At 40.6% G+C, this 21824-nt stretch overlaps 1 protein-coding gene across 1 annotated transcript in view; it reads right to left on the bottom strand.

The window, feature by feature from the left end:
* Positions 1-321: 321 nt before the first annotated feature.
* The window catches only part of LOC105946905 (integumentary mucin B.1), a 61478-nt gene continuing 39975 nt past the window's right edge, over positions 322-21824 (bottom strand). The window contains exons 7-15 of the mRNA XM_031899006.1: positions 20945-20980; positions 11884-11907; positions 10414-10445; positions 8817-8976; positions 6331-6368; positions 5529-5639; positions 3794-3833; positions 1757-1889; positions 322-692 (exon numbers count right to left, since the gene is read on the bottom strand). Of these exons, the coding sequence (XP_031754866.1) occupies positions 518-692; positions 1757-1889; positions 3794-3833; positions 5529-5639; positions 6331-6368; positions 8817-8976; positions 10414-10445; positions 11884-11907; positions 20945-20980 (749 nt within the window). The 3' untranslated portion in view covers positions 322-517. The remainder of the gene's footprint in view (positions 693-1756; positions 1890-3793; positions 3834-5528; positions 5640-6330; positions 6369-8816; positions 8977-10413; positions 10446-11883; positions 11908-20944; positions 20981-21824) is intronic.

Genomic DNA, 21824 nt, shown 5'->3' with positions numbered 1-21824 from the left:
GCTGAGTGCTTTGATCCTTGTCATTAAGTTCCAAGGTTATCCTAAAATGATCATATTTTGAAGTAAGTGATGCATTATTTCTTAAAACTCATACAATTCAATAAACGATGAGGTCACAAGTGATATCAATAATCCCATGTATTAATATATATTTAAAATAATGTACCATCCTTCAAGACTTCAAGACTCTTGTGTATTGTATATGCCTGCTTTTTTTTTTTTTTTTTTACCTATGGGGCTACTGAATCTCTAAATCAGTTGCTGATGTCTAAACTTCTTGATATTTATGAAAGCCCATTAGTTTAAAAGTAAATACACAAGTTTAGGAAGAATGCATTTATTTTTTATGTCATTAAGACAGAAGCATATGATTCTGTACAGCTGAAAAAACATTTACTCTTGAATAATGGACAAAAAATACTATATGTACCAATCCAGAAATCTCTAACTTCAGTATGTCCCCCATGTTTATTTTTAATACATTTAAAAGCTTAAAGTTAGCAAATGCATTTGAGCTTTATATTTTGTCATTGTAGCTGGTACAAGGTATGCATTTGCAAGTTGTGATATGTTTGTACTTATATGTTTTTGTCATTCCATTTTCACATGCCAGATCAGCGTCTCTTGTTTCAGTATGTGTTGCTTTACAACACTTACACATGTTAACCACTTTATCTTCCTTTTTATCATAGCTGTAAAAAAGAAACAAGTATTTTAATCAACTATTTAAATAAGTATAACATCAATCTGCTTAGAATGAAATGAATATAGAGATTTACAGAGACAAGAACAACACAAAAGAAGAACAAAATGAAACATCACCAGAAAAAACTTGGCAAGTAAAACGTTTTTATATAAGTTAATGGGAATTGTCTCAAAAACTTCATACATTTTGCAGATTGATCTCCATTGGGATTTATAACAAATAATGTCAGAATTGGATAAATTGGAAAAAAAAATCAGAGTTACTATGTTATCTCACTTAAAAACTTTTGCCTCACCAGCATTTTATTCTCAATCTATTTCTCTTGTTTCAATAATAAAATGTCTGCCTATATTTTTGTTATTGATTTTTTTTCTGAAAAATTGCAATCATAAAAAATATGAGTGTGATAAAGAACTCACCAGATACCAACAACTGTTTAATAAATCTGCCCTTACCTATACATGTATCCTACACAGGAATACACCTTATTTAGACTTCTGGTGCACATTGCTGCCAATATTCTTATTTAAATAACAGGTGTTCCATATACCATTTTAGCAAGATGATATAATTAATTTGAACTATACTCAACTGTGCTTTTTAAAAGTCATAATTTTTTACTACAGAATTAAATTATAGAAGATACAAGGGCAGATTTCAGCTGCTGATTCAGGTCCTTAAGACTTGACAGCTTATCTGCCCATGTATGGGGCACATCTGGCAAAAAATTGGCCACATGTCGATTAGACAGGTGTATTTTTTTGTTGGATCGGATTATTGATGCAGTCCTCGCACTGACTTCCTATACCCTTCACTGCGATGGGATTATTTGGCCCTAAGGCCAAACGATCACATTAGCATGATATTGCCCACCCAAGATGGGCATATTGGGGGAAAGATTTGCTCATTTGGCAACATCACCAAACGAGCAAGTCTAACCATGTATAGCCATCATAAATTACATGTCACTGTATGCATACTGGATTAAGCAAGGAAAATATTTAAAAATAAAAATTACAACTAGCAATTTCTAAGTTCACAAATAATTACCTTAAGACATGTTCGCATTCACCAGAACATTTTGTCATTGCGATAATAGCTGAGCAGTTTGTTTTCTGACGCTCATGCCCATATTCTGCTGTGATACCCACTTTAGCAGGGACTGGTTTACAAGATGTGTCACCTGCATAAAAAAAATGAATATTAAAGATCCTTTCCATTTTATATAAAATGAGAAATAGTAATTATTCACCATAACATGGATTTAGACTTCCCCAGTAGTGTTGAGTGATTTTTTTTTTTTGGCCAGGCATGGATTTACTGCGAAATTCCACATTTCACCATTAGTGAAATGTTTTGTGAAACTGCCACAATTTGCCGTGACAAAAATTTAAAAAAGTCACAGTCACATCAAAAAAAGTTGTGGTCATAGCAAAAAAAGTTTTTGGTTTTTTTTTGTTGCTGTTTTGTGACTTTTTCAGCAGCAAAATCAGACAGATTTGTCCATCACTATTTCCCAGACACATTTTTATTACAGATACGGGATATAAAATTTGTAATGATTGAGACCTGGGGTTTTTCAGATAAGGGTTTTTTTTCTGTAATTTGGATGACCATATTTTGTTTACTAAAAACTTTTTAAAATTAAAAAAACAAACAGGATTGCTTTGCCACCGATATAGATTTATCCAGCTTAGTTACTAGGTCCTGTATTATTATTACAGAGAAAAGGCAAATAATTTGAAAAACTTTTTAAATTATTTAATTAATAATGACATCTACAGCATGTGCCCCTCTAGAAAGGATCCTACACCTGTATTCCTGTATTGCTAAATGCCATCATTTTGCTTTACTGTTTAACAAAATATACTTGACTCAATATTCATCAGCATGACTATGCATCTGTTTTTGGAACAAAAGAAACAAAATGTATTGTAGGGACCCATAGGGTTAAAAAAATAGGTGTTACAGTATATTTACAGGTTTGGAGAAAAATACAGACCCTTATCCAGGACTTTTTTGAATCAAGGACCTGGGTGTTCATAACCCCTCTCCACAGGCTATCAAGCATCATAGATTTGGACAGTTTCTAGTTTTTTATTGCAAAGGCATTTGGCAGGAATACTTAGGGGGTGATTTTTCAATGTTTGAAATCAAAATTTTTTCACAATTCAAGTTTTTTTGTGCCAAAACTCACAAAATTATAAAATATATAATGGTGCAAAACTTGAATGTCAAGTTTATGTAGAAGTCACTGGGAGTTGTTTTAGGCAAAGTCAAGCCATACTTTCAATTTAAGATTTTCAATTTTTTTTAAATTTATAAACCCACAAATTTGAGGTATTCCAGTTTTCGAACACGCCTACCCTTCACATTTTCTGCCCAATTCAGAGTGCACTGTATAGCTGAGTAATTTGCTATTTTATAAATGGGCTTTTACTGTATTGATGGGAAGCAAAGAAAGGGGCAACCTTAAACACCACTTTCAAAATGCTAGCGAGAAAGTTAAATTGTATTCTTTCTGGAGCAGGGATCTCTTTTCACTTGTCACTTAGCATTTAAGCTTGTAATTAATGTAGATGCATTTTCAACTCACAACACCCAACAAAGAGTTAAAGAGTTAACAGGTTTGTTTGTTTTTTACTGGTGATGCATCAGTCATTTAAATAACTTCTTTCCCCTAGCCACTAGCTCATACTACCTACTACTGTGTTACTTATTAGGAGATTATAATACCACAAGTTAAAGCAAAATAGACAAAGAACAATGTATCATATGTAAAGTAGATGTTAGTAAAAACAAAAAAAGTTTTACATGTGTTTACCTTTCCCTCAATATTTTGGAGTTTCCTTTATAAAAAGAATAATAAGGGTGTGTATTTGAGGAGTATAAAAAGAGATAATGAATAGTCTGTTCCCACTGATAAATTCAGCTTCACGAATACAATATATACAATAGCTTTTGCTCTTATGTTTTAAAATAAGGCAGTAGCATTTCAAAGATTTCACTTGTGGCAATAATTTTGAATTAGATATAAAAATAAATTTAGTGAACTGCACAAACAATGTAAAGTTTGACCATACTTACACGAGTAACAGCAGCCATCTGGATCATAAGATCTTCTACTCTAAAGGACAAATAACAGTATAAACATACTGGCATATAATTTAATGAGCAGCTACTAGTAGCAGCTACTTTTTCATAGCTACTAAACTCCAGAAAATCCCCTGCCATAGACAACACTGAGAATTGCCTCAGCTAAAACACACGTAGAGACAATTATCAGTAAATGATCAGCATTGTCTATTTTAGTAGCTGTGACAAGTAGCCACTACTAATAGCTATGTGTGTCTTCACCCTTACACATAAAAGGCGCTGTGATGGGATTGATGCCAAATGTACTGTTACAGAGTAACTAAAATAAAGGGGACTTAATTTGAGCTGACAGAAAGATTGTCTCAGGAACAATTTGCAATGTTAATGCACTAGGTAGGATTTAGAGATACATAAACCCAAACCAACAATGTGACCTGTAAACAGCCAAGTGACTTGTGACTTTGACGTTACTTCAGGTAGGGGAAATCTGAGTAAATCCTGTGTGAGTTAACTTGTTTGAAATTAGCGTGTTCACACACATTTAACAACAAAAAGCTATTTAATTCTGTCAGCAAGTGGCAGCATCAGAATACTGTGTATTTAAATTGTTCTCTTTAAACCTGTGATTTTTGGAAAGCATTGCCAAAATGTGATGCAATATCCTTTTTTCCTTTGCCATTTATAAAGAAAATAAAGCATCAAACATCCTCCAGCATCATTCTGACTGGTAAGAGTCCTGACTATAACTTCATAACTAAAAAATTATCAATATAATCTTCTAACAGTAAAAAAGTGAAGGTCTAGAGAAGCTAAGTGGATATGTACAGTGAGAACAATACAGCTATGAAGCTTTAATAGAGAGTATGCTTTGAACATGTTAAAAGTGGTTGTGATTGACTGATGTTATTACCAATTTTGTCCACAAGGTGCCATGAGACTTGTATCTATAAATTGCCTGCATTATGCAGCATCAATAGGGCCTGAAATATTGTTCTTTTCTGCATGTAAAATGCCTGTGTAAATCTAATATATTTATTTTTATCTCTTGATGTTGGATAGTGCTTATGCACCTTTTTCACATAAGCACAACTGAATAAGCTCATGTTGAAATAGGGTTTTTTTGCACAAAATATTTACCCAAGTTATATGGAACAATATTTTATGTTGATTTTGAGGGGGAGGTCATAGTTATGCTGGAATTCTTGAGGGGAATAATGTATTGCGGTAAAATGATTACTACATTTTCGTATTGAGGGAACCTGCAAAAAATGTCACATTGTAACTTGTCATTGGTAGCTCTTGTTTTGTTGTGTGTTTAGACAAGTTTGGCCATTGAAGTTCCTGAGTCAAGTGCGTGCTCACCTAGGTCTTTAATTTGTGTTCTGATTTCTTTTGCTAACAGTTTAAAGTTATCTAAGAGATCATTTCTCAATGCTGTAAGAAAGTCTCTTAGCAAGTGCCGTTTTATCTGTTATTAGAAGGGTGCTGTAATTTTCTGGATTTAATGATCATATCGCTTAACACTATTGTTAAAGTGCATTGGCTGCATTTATTTCAGCCATAGTGGAAAGTGATCATACATTTAAATCCATTTTGTAGACTTTTTACCTGGCAGATGTATCTTCATTTTGGCAAATGGCAAAACAGTATAGCAACTTGTGATGACCAAGGTTGTATAATATCAAGGAAACACTAAACATAAATCAGTAGATGGATCACATAATACCTTAGTGCAAAATTGTTGATTTGGGCATGATTTGACATTCACTGTCAAGCCTGTTGTGTCACATCTATAAGTGATACAAGGATTTTCTCCATCTTTAAAGGTAGCCCCAAGCTACAAAAAAAAACAGATTTAGTTAACATAACACTGATCACAATTGTTTTCATGCTGAGGCTGCATGAACTACAGTATTACTTAAAAAAAACGCAGCAAGATTTTGAAAATCACAATAATGGTCCCTACTTAACAAACACATACACATATAGGGGATGTAAAGAGCTAACCCTGTGAATGAAGGCTTGTAGTAAATGATAGGATATCAACAGCACACTTTAGTAGTGTCAGATAGGCAGTCAGCTATAACGAGCAGTCCAATTCTCCACAAAGGTGACACATGCCAGGTCAGGGATTTAGGGTAGAGTATATTCCCTTGGAGTAACACATGATGTCCAGTACACTGGAGCTGACACATGGTGAGTTAACCTATGAAGTAACTGCCATATATCTGGTTTGATAAGAGTGAATAATCTATCTGTGCAATACTATTAAAACTAGTCACTATATTCTAGTGTATTAACTACTGCTTGTATGTTGTTTTTCAATAAATCAGTTGTTCTGGTTTAAAAGCCAATCATGCCAAAGCTTTTCTCTTCAAGAGTGTATGCAAGTTCAGAGCTCTTTATATCCACTTTCCAGTGATGGTCTGGTTAAGAGCAAGAATCCCATACCGCAGTGCTCTACCTTGAGAGCAGTAGGAATGAATTTGACCTCCCTTCCAAAGCTTTACTTACAGGTAATGTCTTACCTTATGTTCTATTCCATTATGTCTGCATGTCAGCGGCTCTGTTAATGAAGACATTGGAAAATATGTCATAATATATTAATCTTGTCAGGGGTAAGTTGTCAAACAACTAGATGCAAGGCTTACATCAAAATGCAAGTTATTAAATGAGCCCAATCAATTACTTCTGGGGTGTAAATTGAATATTTGCCTCTGAACTATTTTGGGGGTAGATGTTAATCCAAGAAAATATACAGGTATACACAGTTCTCAAGTAGTACCTGCTGGTCTATAAAACCTCTTCCAAAATTTTTTTTAATTTTTTTGTTATTGTGACGTGTGATATGCCGTCACTTTATACACAATTATACACAAACAGGGCATTTTAGCTGTAAGATCATAGCAACATGGGTTCCTCCAGGCAGAGTCGTCCTGTTGAGCAGTAGCTCCAACATGGGCCTACAAAGTCAGAAGTTTAGCTCAGAAAGCATTGAAAGATACACTTGTTTGGTAAGGGCACCAAATGAGCAGTTTTTCCCCCAATATGCCCACCTTGAGTAGGGCGATATAGGATTGATCCGATCATTTGGCCCAAGGGCCAAACAACTGGATCATACTGGTAGGAAACTGGCTGTCAGAACAAGGACTGCTTCAACTAGCTGATGCACTCCTTGTCCTGATGGAATTTTTAACACTGCCTGATCGACATCTGCTCGATTTTTGGCCAGAAATTGGTTAAGTAGGCTCCGTCTGAGACTCCCATGCACAGGCCAATAAGCTACTCACTTGGACCATTGGTAGCATCAACATTGGCCTCTGAAGTGGGTGAGGGCCCAAAGTTTCTCTGCACCCTACAGTTTCTTAGCATGTATTTGATATCTGAGTTTACATGGGCCATACTGTGTTGCACAATAATTGTCTGTGTCTATTTATAGTAACATTTCATACATTGAAGCAGGAGATAAAGTGTTCCAAATCTTTTTTTTTAAATGAGAATTAGGGTTTTTAAAGCTCATTCATTAAGAAGGGGGCAAGGTGAAAAAAACACTGCAAAAAACACTCACAAAGATGAATGTTATTTGTCCATAAGGTTTTTGCCTCATATGATTTGTCTGTCACTGCTAGGAACTTTTTGTTCCTCTAAAAGAGAGCTTACATTTTATTACCCATCTCTGTGTAACGTCTTGCTCTTGGGGTTACAGATGGGGTGGCACATGGGTAAAATGTGGGCATTTCATTGTACACCCCTTCCTTGCATGTTTTTCATGACACTCAAAGGAAGGAGTACCAGTGGCCCTTAAGCTTTCTGGAGCCTATAACTTAAAACTAGCTCAGTACAGGCATTTAAAGGAACAGTAACACCAAAAAATGAAAGTGTTTTAAAGTAATTAAAATATAATGTACAGTTGCCCTGCGCTGGTAAAACTGGTAAGTTTGCAACAGAAACGCTACTATAGTTTCTATAAATGAGCTGCTATGTCAACACGGGGGCAGCCATTGAAGCTGGGAAAAAGGAGAAAAGGCACAGGCACATAGCAGATAACAGATAAGCTTTGTAGAATATAATGGGTTTTATCTGTTATCTGCTAAGTAACCTGTGCCTTTTCTCCTGTAAATGGCTGCCCCCGTGGCTACACAGAAGCTTTATTATATAAACTATAGTAGTCTTTCTAAGGAAAACACACCAGTTGTACCAGTACAGGGCAGCATTACATTATATAGTAATTACTTTTATACACTTTCATTTTTTGGTGTTACTGTCCCTTTAATATAGAGCCTTTTTGTATATATGAGAGCTGTGTTTTGCTCCTTGCATCAGAAATGGTATTTTATTGAATTTTCATAGCACAGAGTGGAACAGATTCCTTAAACAGCAATAATGTACAAAGCAGCAATATGTTCCAAGTTAAGGGAAAAGACTGGGAAAAGTGTGTGTGGGTATTAGTAAGGAAAGAAAGGGGGGTACAGAGGAAGTAATATTAGGCACTTTGGCAGATGTCTATGGAAAGGTAGGGCTATGCATTTGAATTGTTTTAAACCTTATGTCATCCTTGCACCAGATTTGCCAGTAAAGTCACTACTGGCATAATGACTCAAAGCCCAAGAGCTATGTGTATTGCATACTAATGAATGATGCAGTTTTGTATAAGACATTGATATTTGAATTTACATCAAGCAGAATAAAGATTGGGACAAGGAGGAAATGGGTGAAATTTAAAAACATTTCACCAGACATGATAAATAATCTGATATATAAAACCAACTGTGTTGTTTTATCTACTAAACGAGTAGTAGGTTTTATTTTCATTTACAGATAAAATATTGTGTTTTGCAAATAATTCCCCAACTCTCCGTTTTGGACAATATTGCAAGGTTTTGTGACGGTTGCATTTCATAAGCATGGCATTTTTTTTAATAGTCCACTCTTATCCATAAACTAAAACTAAAATTTTGAAAGAGTTCATAAGAAGAAATAATACTGCAGAAAACGGTAATTAAAAAAAACATACCACAATATCCACAACAGGATTTTCCAGGTTTTCGCAATACCCTTCTCTCATCTTTCTTACAGATTATCTCCTTTTCACAGTGACGAGGTACACATTGTGTTTTTCCAGAGGTTCCATTGCATGTACATACATCACAACCAGTTTGCCACATTTGACCTTTCTGTAAAAAACGATTAATTAAAGTGCGAATTTTCATTATGCTATGACAAGCCAAGTTGCACATTTGATTCTACATATCTTACGATATATTTACCTTTCTCTAAATCAACAAAAAATCTGGTAGTTTTGGAGTTGAGCAAAATTAAACAATCCAAACAAACAAACCTCACTCACTGCCCTATTTTCAAAGGGCACTTTTATTAAGTGAAATAAGAAATAAAAATTGTAAAACTTGAAATGTTTTGATATTCTTCCATTATAAGGCAGCAGATACATGGGTATACAGGTATAGGATCCCTTATCCGGAAACCCGTTATCCAGAAAGCTCCGAAACTCATCCTATTGGGTTTAATTAATGTTTTATTGATTTTTTTGTAGACTTAAGGTATGGAGATCCAAATTATGGAAAGAATACCCTTGGTCCCAAACATTCTGGATAATGGGTTCTATACCTGTTCCTCTAAAAGAGAGCTTACATTTTATTACCCATCTCTGTGTAACGTCTTGCTCTTGGGGTTACAGATGGGGTGGCACATGGGTAAAATGTGGGCATTTCATTGTACACCCCTTCCTTGCATGTTTTTCATGACACTCAAAGGAAGGAGTACCAGTGGCCCTTAAGCTTTCTGGAGCCTATAACTTAAAACTAGCTCAGTACAGGCATTTAAAGGAACAGTAACACCAAAAAATGAAAGTGTTTTAAAGTAATTAAAATATCCTATTGGGTTTAATTAATGTTTTATTGATTTTTTTGTAGACTTAAGGTATGGAGATCCAAATTATGGAAAGAATACCCTTGGTCCCAAACATTCTGGATAATGGGTTCTATACCTGTACAAAGTTAATAGCTATTTAAAACGAATACACAGCTCAGATAATCCAGTGGAATTACATCATTTTTTTTAAAATGCATTTTTCAAGTAATTTATTTTATAGAAAATGATGGATTTTTCAAATTTAGAAGCTGTTTGACATTCCCACTATCCCAACATGCTTTGTAGTCAGGATGTAGTTAAAGGGATAGCCCCATTTAAAATGTTGCTTGTATTATTCTATTTAAAAGTGTAGGTCAGACAATTAATGGAGCCCTGGTCATAAATCATAACTCTACTAGCCCATGAAGCATAATAAGCTACATCGTAACGACATATTAAGTAGGAAGGCGTGAATTTCTGATAATTTCACACCTTTTAAAATCATTTTTTCTAAAAATTAAGAATTAACTGTTATGCCAGACACCACTGTTCCCTTCCTGGTGGAATGTGCACTATTCCTTACTGCAATTAAGAATAATTTGTTAAGTAAATAATAGTAAGGAGTGACTACAGAACCATAAAACATTACAGAAATGGGGAGCATATACAGTAGCTAAAACAATTACTTATTGTGTTCTCTGTAATACTAAACTAGGTTTTGTATGCATAAAATTTAGACTTACTTGTACAGGTAGTCCAGATGGTCCACAGCAAGCTGCAAATGAATATTAGATATGCACATTGTAGACAGTTTTGTTAATACATGAATAACGTTTCAAAATGTATTATCAAGAGCTATTTTCATCAAATTATTAAAATAATAAATCTGAATTGAACCTTGGATCATGGCAGATCTCCAGGAGACCAGCCATGATCTCAATGATGGTCAAGGTTCTGACCCTAAATCTTACTAGGTGCTACTCTGGTACTTGCATTTTTTCCAAAAAATGGGTAAACCAACGGACCAGTTTGCATAAAATATATGTGACACAGTAACTTAACTGCATTTTTCCTGTACATAAATATGACAATAAAACTTTTAGCTTGATTTAGAGAATTTAACCAAACAGCATATTGTGTAGTGGTATATGGTATATTTAATCACAGCCACACTACATAGAAAAAGATACCCAGCACTGGTCGCTACCATACAAAAAAGTCAAAAGTACATTTTCTCTTTCCGGTGGAGCAGTAATATGCATACTGGGTTATTAAATTTTTCAAGGAATGATTAATTCATTCACTGACCTAAGCTATTGCCACATACAGGAAAAATATAACTGATACTGTATAAATCTCTGCTTTAGCTACCAAAGTATCTTTGATATCTGTAGGGCTGAATGAAGGTGTCCTGTGGTACCCTAGCTCTTAAACAGCAGTTCTGTTATTGAAGGGGTTGGAATGGTAGTTGTAGAGACAGCTAGTATAACAGAAGACACAAATGTGTTTTATATTTTTACATTATAATAATTACATAGACTAAAAAATAATATTAGTTAAAGGTATGGGACTTGTTATCCAGACTGTTTGGGACCTGGGGTTCTCCGTATAAGGGGTCTTTCTGTAATTTGGATCTCCATACCTTAAGTTTACTAAAATATAATTTAAACATTAAATAAACGCAATAGGATTGGTCTGCCCCCAATAAGGATTAATTATATCTTAGCTGGGATCAAGTACAAGGTACTGTTTTATTATTACAGGAAAAAAGGAAATAATTTTTAAAAATTAGAATTATATTATATAATATATATTTTATATATATATTATATTTTATAAGCTGTTGTGCTCTAGCATAGTACAGGTATGGGATACCGGGATATCCGGAAACCCATTATCCAAAAAGTGACGGAAATTACAGAAAGGCCATCTTCCATAGACTCCATTATAACCAAATAATTCTTCAATTTTTCAAAATGATTTCCTTTTTCTCTGTAATAATAAAACAGTACCTTGTACTTGATCCCAACTAAGATATAATTAATCCTTATTTGAGGAAAAACAAGCCTATTGGGGTTATTCAATATTTAAATAAATTTTAGCAGACTTACATTATGGAGATCCAAATTATGGAAAGACCCGTTATCTGGAAAACCCCAGGTCTCGAGCATTCTGGATAACAGGTCCCATACCTGTATAAGTACTAAACTTACTTTGTGGTGTAAATTTGGAGATATCTATTGGAAAAAGCATAAACAACAAGTGTTAAAAAATCTATTTATGATTAAGAATAAATACACATTATTTATATATATATATATTTCATTATATTCAAACATTTACAACTGATTTTAAAAGCTCATTGCCTCCCAAATGCACTGATTCCAAATAAATAACATACTGTATTATGGACATTTATAAATTGTACAGATAAAACTCCTAACAATACAATGAGGTTTTTAAAGCACAGCTTCAGGCTTCCCTCAGGAAACCCTATATTTTTGGAAATAACACATTCTGTTAATTGAAAAATAAGAAAATAAATCTTTTTACACCAAATTATGGATAGTTAATGCCACAAAAAAAGTAAGTTCACCCCAGAAAACTATATATTTTTGAAAAGTATACCTACTGTCGTATCTACTGAATGGTAGTGTGTTGGGGGTATCCTTAATGGAGAAGGATCTAGGGGTTTTTGTTGATAACAAGTTGTCTAATGCCAGGCAGTGTCATTCTGTGGCTACTAAAGCAAATAAAGTGCTGTCTTGTATAAAAAAGGGCATTGACTCAAGGGATGAGAACATAATTTTGCCCCTTTATAGGTCCCTGGTAAGGCCTCACCTTGAGTATGCGGTGCAGTTTTGGGCTCCAGTCCTTAAGAGGGATATTAATGAGCTGGAGAGAGTGCAGAGACGTGCAACTAAACTGGTAAAGGGGATGGAAGGGTTAAACTATGAGGTGAGACTGTCGAGGTTGAGGTTGTTTTCTCTGGAAAAGAGGCGCTTGCGAGGGGACATGATTACTCTGTACAAGTACATTAGAGGGGATTATAGGCAGTTGGGTGATGTTCTTTTTTCCCATAAAAACAATCAACGCACCAGAGGTCACCTCTTTAGATTAGAGGAAAGGAGTTTCCATTTGAAGCAGCGTAGGTGGTTTTTCACGGTGAGGGCAGTGAGGTTGTGGAATGCCCTTCCTAGAGATGTGGTAATGGCAGATTCTGTTAATGCCTTTAAGAGGGGCCTGGATGAGTTCTTGATCAATCAGAATATCCAAGGCTATTGTGATACTAATATCTACAGTTAGTACTAGTGGTTGTATTTATAGTTTATGTATGTGAGTGTATAGATTGGTGGGTGTGGGTTAGGTGTGCTGGGTTTGCTTGGATGGGTTGAACTTGATGGACACTGGTCTTTTTTCAAACCTATGTAACTATGTAACTATGTAACTATGTATCTAAAATGGTTAAATATGTCTTTCTACTCCAAAGTACAGGTATCGGACCCCTTATCCGGAAAACCCGTTATCCAGAAAGCTCCGAATTACGGAAAGCCCGTCTCCCATAGACTCCATTTTAATCAAATAATTCAGAATTTTAAAACTGATTTCCTTTTTCTATGAAGAAATAAAACAGTACCTTGTAACTGATCCCAACTAAATAAAATGTCCTACTATATCCTTAAATATTGTAATTTATGGCATCCTATCTTTCACATATCTTATACAGAAAAATAAAACATCATAAATATCAATAGAAAGCAGCCCGGAAAAGCGAGCCTGGAACAGGTAGAGCGGCGCGAGGCCATGACAAAGGGGTGAATAGGAACCCTAAGGAAGTTAGTGTGTGGGATGCTGGGAGTTGTAGTGCCAAATGAGTAAGTGGGAGGAGTATGAGGCACCATAAATAAAAGTAACAGGAAGAAGGAGAATCACTACCTCGTGGCAGCTGAGGGGAGAGGACAGTGTTCATCGTCCAAGGATGGCTGAAGAATCCGTGGAGGAGGTTCTGCGAGGGATCAGACGGGCCTTGGAGACACAGGACGGCGACAGGATCAGGAGGGACCTGTTGGCGATCCTGGCACCCGAGAACCCAAGCGTGGAGGGGGCAGCAGACACCGGCGAACCGGAGGGACGGCCTAAGAGGCGGGCCAGGCCGCCGGACCGGCTGAGCCCAAGTGATGGGGACTGCAGGAGGAGAAGGCGAAGCCCGACACCACCCGGAACCCCCCAGGAGCAAGGCCGCGTCACCAGGCAGAGCAGGACAGGAGCGGCAACGCCGAGGCCTACCAGGCAAGTGAGGGGAGCGGCCGCAGGCGCCGCGGAGGTGCGCGGTAGAGCGCCAAGGGGGCGGAGCCATGAGGCTAGGAAGGGACCGGGCAGCCCAAGGCAACGGGGGAGCGGGGAGAGGCACGAAACAGCCAGGGAGCAGGGGAGAGAGCCCACAAGTGGTACGGCAGCAGGAGGGGGAGCTGCAGGGCAGGAGCCCCAGGCTGATGGAGGAAGGAGGGACCACTGGCCAGAGGCAGCCGATCGGAGGAGGGGGGCAAGTAGCCAGCCCACAGAGCCCACCAGGGAAGACCAGCGGGGGAACAGGAGGAGCAGGGAGCGGGGCCCCCGGGACAGCGCCAGCAGGGGGAGGCCAGGGGAGAGGTCCCCCAGCGTCAGCAGGGCAGGAGAGAGGGCACGGCTCGGCAGGAGAAGCAGCAGCCGGAGACCCACGGGGCGCAGCAGGTCCAGGAGCAACGGGTCCTCCAGTGGGGAAAGCAGAAGAGGGGGGGGCCGAAGGGACAGAGGAGGAGCCCGGCCGGGCGGGGCTAGGTACAACAGCAGCCCCGGGCAGTCCGCTGCTGTGCGCACTATGTCTGTCCCCAGGGCAGGTGGAGCAGACGGCCCAGCACAGAGTCGCAGGGGATCACTGGTACAGATGCACTCCATGGGGACAACAAGTGCAGACCCAACACAGCAAGGTGGAGCAACAGGAGGAAGCACGAGTCACGGACACCGGCTGTCGGAGGGCCATGGTGGTGAGTGCCACAGGGGCTTAGCAGGGGGGCAGGGGGAGCTGGGCCTGGTGGAGGGGTTGAGGGAACTATTAAGCAGGTGGGACAAACAGGGCAGCCCAACAGGGGTGGCGGCAGTTTGGACGGGCAGCGGTGTAGGCAATGCACACGTGGCTGGGAGGACAGCTGGGGCGACTACTGAGCAGCCAGTGGCACCGGGGCCTGGGGATAAAGTCCAAGGGGAAGGCGGAGCCGAGCAGGGGGCAAGGGAGGCAGAGAAGCAGGCACTCACGGGGGGCATCCCGGATGCAGCTAGGCAAGGGGCATATGTGTCCTTTGCGGGCCCCCTAGGTTCCCATGTGAAGGGCGAGGTAAAAGAAAAAATTTGGAAGGGGGATTATGTGGAGCTATTTTCACTCCTCCCACTGGAGGAGGCACTAGAACTAAAAGACGAGGACAAGAAGGATAGCAAGAAAGAGGAGGAGGAGAGGAGTAAGCGATATAGGAGACTACCAAAAACCTTTGGTAACTGGCTTAGGGCCTTCTGTATCATGGCGAGCATCATAGGCGAGAAGCACCCTGAGCGGTGTTCTGCATTATTTTGTTATGTAGACGGCATCTGGGACGCCTTCAGAGTGTATGGGGGCCTGGCCTGGTGGCGCTACGATGAACAGTTCCGCCAACGGCTGGCAGCCAACCCAGGAATGAGGTGGGACCAGATGGACATGCCCCTCTGGTTACGGCTCATGACGGCACAGAAAGCACTGCCCTTTCAGAGGGGTGCCGGTGGAACCCAACCTGGGACTTCACCGGCCGGCAACAAACCAGGTTACTGCTGGCAATACACCGAGGGGCACTGTAAGTGGGGCACATCATGCAGATACAAGCATGAGTGCACGGGATGCGGAGGGGCCCATTCATACGCCAGATGTTTTAAAAAAGGGAAGCCGGGGACAAAGTCAGTCGAGGCTCCCAAAGGGGAAGACACCGGTGAGGTTAGGCGCGATGCTACCGTGGTTAGAACGCTACGGTAGGAGGGAGGCAGCCGAGCTATTACGGGAGGGCTTCCAGTCAGGGTTTTGGATCCCATTTTCACCCAGGAAAGGGGGGTTGGTTCACGGGAATTTAAAATCAGTGCGTCAAAATCCGGACGTGGTTCGTACGAAACTACTGAAGGAGGTCGAACTGGGGCGGATGGCGGGCCCCTTTGCAACCTCCCCTCTGGCGGACTTGAGGGTGTCCCCCCTGGGGGTGGTTCCCAAAAAGGAGCCGGGAAAATTCCGCTTAATCCACCATTTATCGTACCCCAAAGGGGGGTCGGTGAATGATGACATTGACCCGGAATTGTGTTCGGTTACCTACACATCCTTCGACCAAGCGGTAGCACTTGTCAGGAGAGCAGGGAAGGGAGCCCTATTGGCCAAGGCAGACATTGAATCGGCATTTCGCCTATTACCCATCCACCCCGAGTGTCACCACTTGTTGGGGTGCGCCTTTGAGGGAAGCATCTATGTAGACTTGTGCCTACCCATGGGGTGCTCAATCTCGTGCTCCTATTTCGAGACGTTCAGCTCATTCATGGAATGGGTGGTACGTCAGAGAGCCCAAACGACAGGCATTGTGCACTACCTAGATGATTTCTTATGTGTAGGGCCAGCAAAATCGGATGAGTGTTTCCACATCCTAGCCACCCTGCAGGAGGTGGCGGAGGATTTTGGGGTCCCCCTTGCCCCGGATAAAACCGTGGGCCCAGTTACGTGCCTTAGTTTCCTCGGCCTCGAAATTGATTCTGAGAAGGGAGAAAGTAGACTACCAGTAGACAAACTAGAAGACTTGAGGAGGGCTGTGGCTTGGGCTAGGGAGAAGGCCAAGGTGACTATACGGGAGATACAGTCACTGCTTGGAAAATTAAATTTTGCGTGCAGGGTAATAGTAATGGGCAGGGTGTTCTGCCGTAGGCTAGGCGGTCTATTGGCAGGAACTAGGGCCCCCCATCATCACATGCGGCTACCTCAAGGGGTGCGGGAGGATCTGGAGGTGTGGCAGAGATTCCTGGAATCATTCAACGGGAAGGTGATCTTCCCAGGGAAGGAGGTGACTAATGTGGAAATGCAGTTGTTCACGGATGCAGCTGGAAGCTTCGGCTTCGGTGCCTATCTAGGAGGAAGCTGGTGCGCAGATAGGTGGCCCGATGAGTGGTTCAAGCTGGGTTTGGTAAAAAATCTGTGTTTCCTGGAACTGTTTCCTATTGTGGTGTCAGTTTTTGTATGGAGTGAAAAGCTCAGGAACAGACAGGTGGTCTTTGTGTCAGATAACATGGGAGTGGTGCAAGTAATAAATAGGCAGACGGCAACTTCGGTTGAAGTTGTGCGTCTTTTGAGAGTGTTGGTCCTCCGTTGTCTAAACATTAATTTGGGGTTTAGAGCAAGGCACCTACCGGGCGTGAAGAACGAGATCGCTGACGCCCTATCTCGTTTTCAGTGGGAACGTTTCAGGCAGCTGGCCCCGAGGGCGGATGCGATAGGCCACCCATGCCCGCCAATCTTGTGGCAGCTCGGAGTCAAAGGATTGGCGGCCTGGTAAGAGCTTCGGTGGCAGAGTCAACCTGGGCCGCATACGGTAAGGTATGGTGTGACTGGGACCAATTGGTGGAGTGGGCAGGGGGACTTCGGTGCCCAGAGGATGGAAAAGACATTATGCTGTGGTGGGTCTACTGGTCAGCGGAAAAAGGGAAGTCGGTGGCACAGATTGAAAAGGGCATGGCAGCACTTGCTTTTCAGTTTAAATGGCAAGGGGGTGAGGATTGGACAAAGTCATTTGTGGTGCGCCAGGCAGTGAAGGGTTTAAAAAAGGGACAGCGGGGGGTCGACCAACGGAGGCCGATATCAGTGCAACTATTGGGGGACCTGTTAGGAGTCTTGGACCGGGTATGCTTTAACCAATACGAGGTGCGATTGCTCCACGCCGCATTTGTGTTAGCATTTTTTGGGGCATTCCGGATTAGCGAATTGGTGAGTCGGAGCAAACGAATTCCGGGAGGTTTGAGGAAAGAAGACGTGGAGCTGGGGGAGGGCCAACTCAGGCTATGGCTGCGCAGATCGAAAACCGACAGGCTAGGAAAAGGCACGGCCATAGTTTTACTAACCCTCGGGGAGGGAAGCTTGTGCCCCGGGATTTCACTTCAGCGCTTCCTGGAAATCCGTCCAGCGGTGGGGGGCCCCCTGCTAGTGCACAGGGATGGATCCCCGCTTACACAATACCAATTCATAAGAATCTTTAAAGTGGGCCTGGGTATGTTAGGCAAATCCCCACAGGAATTCGGTTCCCACTCATTTAGGATTGGAGCAGCGACAGAAGCGGCCAGGTTGGGTCTTAGTGAAACAGTGGTAAAGCGAATCGGCAGATGGGAGTCAGCGAGATTCAGGAGCTACATACGACCCAACCTGTTGTGACGGAGTAGGGATGGAAGAGCGGGGCGGGGGGTTGCCGGGATGAATATTACGCCGGTTCTTTTTTCTTTCTCTTGTTTCTTGTTTAAGGTGGTACAGCAGTGGTGTGGATCGTGGGTCATTCGTTCATTCATTGGGCTGAGAAGAGAGCTGCAGTTAGAAAGAACGGCAAGCAACTGGGCTTTCCAATCAGCAAGGTTTCAGTTCATTGGTTTGGAGTTCGGGGTTTGGTCTGGCCAAGGCTGTTTGACAAGGTGATGGAATTAGCGGCAGAGGAGGAGCATCCACACATACTGGTGCTGCACGCGGGCGGCAACGATATGGGGATAATGGGGCAAAGGGATTTAGTGAGAGAGATGAAGCGTGATATAGACAAGTTGAGATCTAGGTTCATGGGGTTGATCATAGTGTGGTCAGAAATGGTCCCCAGGATGTCATGGAGGTGGGCCAGGAGCATGGCAGCAATGGAGCGAAGCAGAAAGAACTTAAACAAATTGCTTAATGCATTTGTACGCCGAACGAATGGAGTTGTAGTAAGGCACAAGGAGTTGGAGGCGGGGCTTCCAGGGTATTACAGAGAGGACGGGGTGCATTTGTCTGCTGTGGGACTGGATTTATTTAATTTAGGTTTGGCTAACGGAGTGGAAAGGGCCTGGGGGTTTTTGTGTGGGGTCGCGCGGCCGGCATAAGTAGTCATGCCCGCAGCGCAGGTGGCGTGGTGGGGCTGCCCTAGGGGGAGCCAAAAAGGGGCTAAATAGATGAAGGTACAGGTTTTTCTGGAGGGGCAGGCCTGGGGGCTAGGCTTTGGGGGGAAAGCAGCCATAGTAGGCACAGGAGGTGGGAAAGTTTAGTTGCGGAGGCCTAGTCACAGGCTTGAAAGGGTTCTTCAAATGTTTAAGGTCATTTTAAGGTTAAGTAATGGTAATAATTGTAATGCAGCCTTCAGCGGCTAAATGTTATGTAACATATGTTTATGTAATTGTGTAAAGTGTTTTGAATTGATACATTGATTACAATTCTGTTATGTTATCAATAAAATAAGCTGCGGCCTTTCCACCCAGATAAATGCGGGTCCGTGTGTGGTGTTGCAGGGGGTAAGCTGGGATGTGGCTTAAGAAAAAGGGGAACGTTATTGCAACATCCTTATGTCAAGCAGCCCGGAAAAGCGAGCCTGGAACAGGTAGAGCGGCGCGAGGCCATGACAAAGGGGTGAATAGGAACCCTAAGGAAGTTAGTGTGTGGGATGCTGGGAGTTGTAGTGCCAAATGAGTAAGTGGGAGGAGTATGAGGCACCATAAATAAAAGTAACAGGAAGAAGGAGAATCACTACCTCGTGGCAGCTGAGGGGAGAGGACAGTGTTCCCGCCCACCCGCCCTGGAGTAAGGGATTGGGGGGGTTAAGCGATACGGGAATAGGGGTTTTTGAGTAGTCGCAGCTTTAGGCGTGGTGGGGCTGCCCTAGGGGGAGCCAAAAAGGGGCTAAATAGATGAAGGTACAGGTTTTTCTGGAGGGGCAGGCCTGGGGGCTAGGCTTTGGGGGGAAAGCAGCCATAGTAGGCACAGGAGGTGGGAAAGTTTAGTTGCGGAGGCCTAGTCACAGGCTTGAAAGGGTTCTTCAAATGTTTAAGGTCATTTTAAGGTTAAGTAATGGTAATAATTGTAATGCAGCCTTCAGCGGCTAAATGTTATGTAACATATGTTTATGTAATTGTGTAAAGTGTTTTGAATTGATACATTGATTACAATTCTGTTATGTTATCAATAAAATAAGCTGCGGCCTTTCCACCCAGATAAATGCGGGTCCGTGTGTGGTGTTGCAGGGGGTAAGCTGGGATGTGGCTTAAGAAAAAGGGGAACGTTATTGCAACATCCTTATGTCAAGAAATCTTCTGAACAATTTGAGGCCTGGTAGGCATAGTATCATAATACTATGTGGCCTGCAGTGGCTCCAAAATGAAAATATTGCACACAAAATGTTTGCATGCAAATACAAGTATCTGCGTAATGCAATAAAATCCAATAAAAGCAAGTAATAAAGATTATTGCTTACTGTGTCATAAAAATGTATTGGGCACAAACAAGCAAAATAGATATGCAGAACTAAAAATGAAATAGAATGGCAGAATGGACCCCCTGACAGAAGTGCTGCAGGATGTAGCACATATGCACAAATGTATAATTTCAATTTAAGAGTTTTTCTACCTGTACACTTTGATGTTTCTATTGTAAAGCTATTGAATAATAAACATTTCCTCAATAATATCAATTCCATTTAACCTTTATAGAGCATAAATCACTCCATGCTAAGGTAAAAGTCACCATGGGGACTGTGTGACATATTTTTAATTAGCGCAAAAAACATGGCACCAAACATGGCTCCTTAAGCCCCCTGGTGGGGGAAATGATATAGGGGTGATAGGTGACCTTTAAGGTTTCCTCAGTTTGATACTTGATAACTGATTTACTGCATCTTTTTAACAGGTTTTTTTTTTGTATATAGAACTATTTGTTGTACTGTATATGGATCTTTTCAGGTGCTTTATAGTAAAGTTGTTCTACAAACATTTCCACTTATTTCCTGTGGTGGATAAAATGCAGTTGCTTTGACACTGTGCAAATAACCATGAAACTGCAAATTGCCATTAGAATCCTTAACTCACATTTGCAATTTGAAGCAGGGATTAATGAGAGGGATGTGAGCTGCAGCATTGTATAGAGCAGGATTGTGTTAAGCTGCTCGAAGAAAATTTTTTTTAAAGGACTAATACAGACCCCAGAATAGGGAGAACTATGGTATACTTGATTAAATAAATATTTGCTGTTACCTATTGTTGGCTTTGCTGGAACAACTGGTCCTGCCACTGTGGAAAAAAAAACTGATTAATAGTGATGAGTTTTTGCCAGGCATGGATTCGCAGGAAATTTCTGCATTTCGCCATTGGAAAATTGTTTAGTGAAACTTCCACGGAAATTTGCTACGGAAAAATTAGTTGCGCGTCAAAAAAGTTGTGGTCGAGTCAAATTGGGCGTGGACGCCTCAAAATGGGCACGGTTGCTTCAAAATGGCCATGGGCACGAAAAAAAAAAAGACGAGTGAGACAAAAAAGATGCAGGCAACAAAAAAGTCCACACGACAAACCCGTTTCGTGGATTTTGCGCCGTTTCATGAATTTCCTTGTTGTTACGCAAATTTTATGGTGATTAACTTGTTGAGGAAAATATAACATATTTACAACAAAGTACATAAAATAATTCTATAAATAGAATAAAATTCTCAAAGCCTTAAAAGCAATTTATGCTGTAAAATATTACCTAGATTTATTACTACACAGTACACAGCCCCATATATAGACAAAGGACAATATAAGACAAATACCAAATGACAATAGAGAGTATTAAATAATAGCCCATACTTCCTGAAAGCTTGTGAAGATGTGGAGGAACAAATTCCAATTCCACTTTCTTGTATTATATCTTTATTAAATACAATATGTGTATATATGTGTATATATGTATATATATGTATATATATATATATATATATATATATATATAAAATCAGTCCTTGGAGTGTCTGCACATTAATGAAAAAAAATATGCATATCATGGGGTGCAGTGTCAAATTATTGATAAACAAAAATATTTTACAACTTGAACACCCTATATAATAATCACAATTTTATTGTGAACACATTGCACAAAAAC

Source organism: Xenopus tropicalis, chromosome 3 (genome assembly GCF_000004195.4).
Source record: "Xenopus tropicalis strain Nigerian chromosome 3, UCB_Xtro_10.0, whole genome shotgun sequence".
NCBI classification, from domain to species: domain Eukaryota; kingdom Metazoa; phylum Chordata; class Amphibia; order Anura; family Pipidae; genus Xenopus; species Xenopus tropicalis.
The sequence above is the reverse complement of the archived record's forward strand: the minus strand, read 5'-3'. Positions and strand labels throughout refer to the sequence as shown.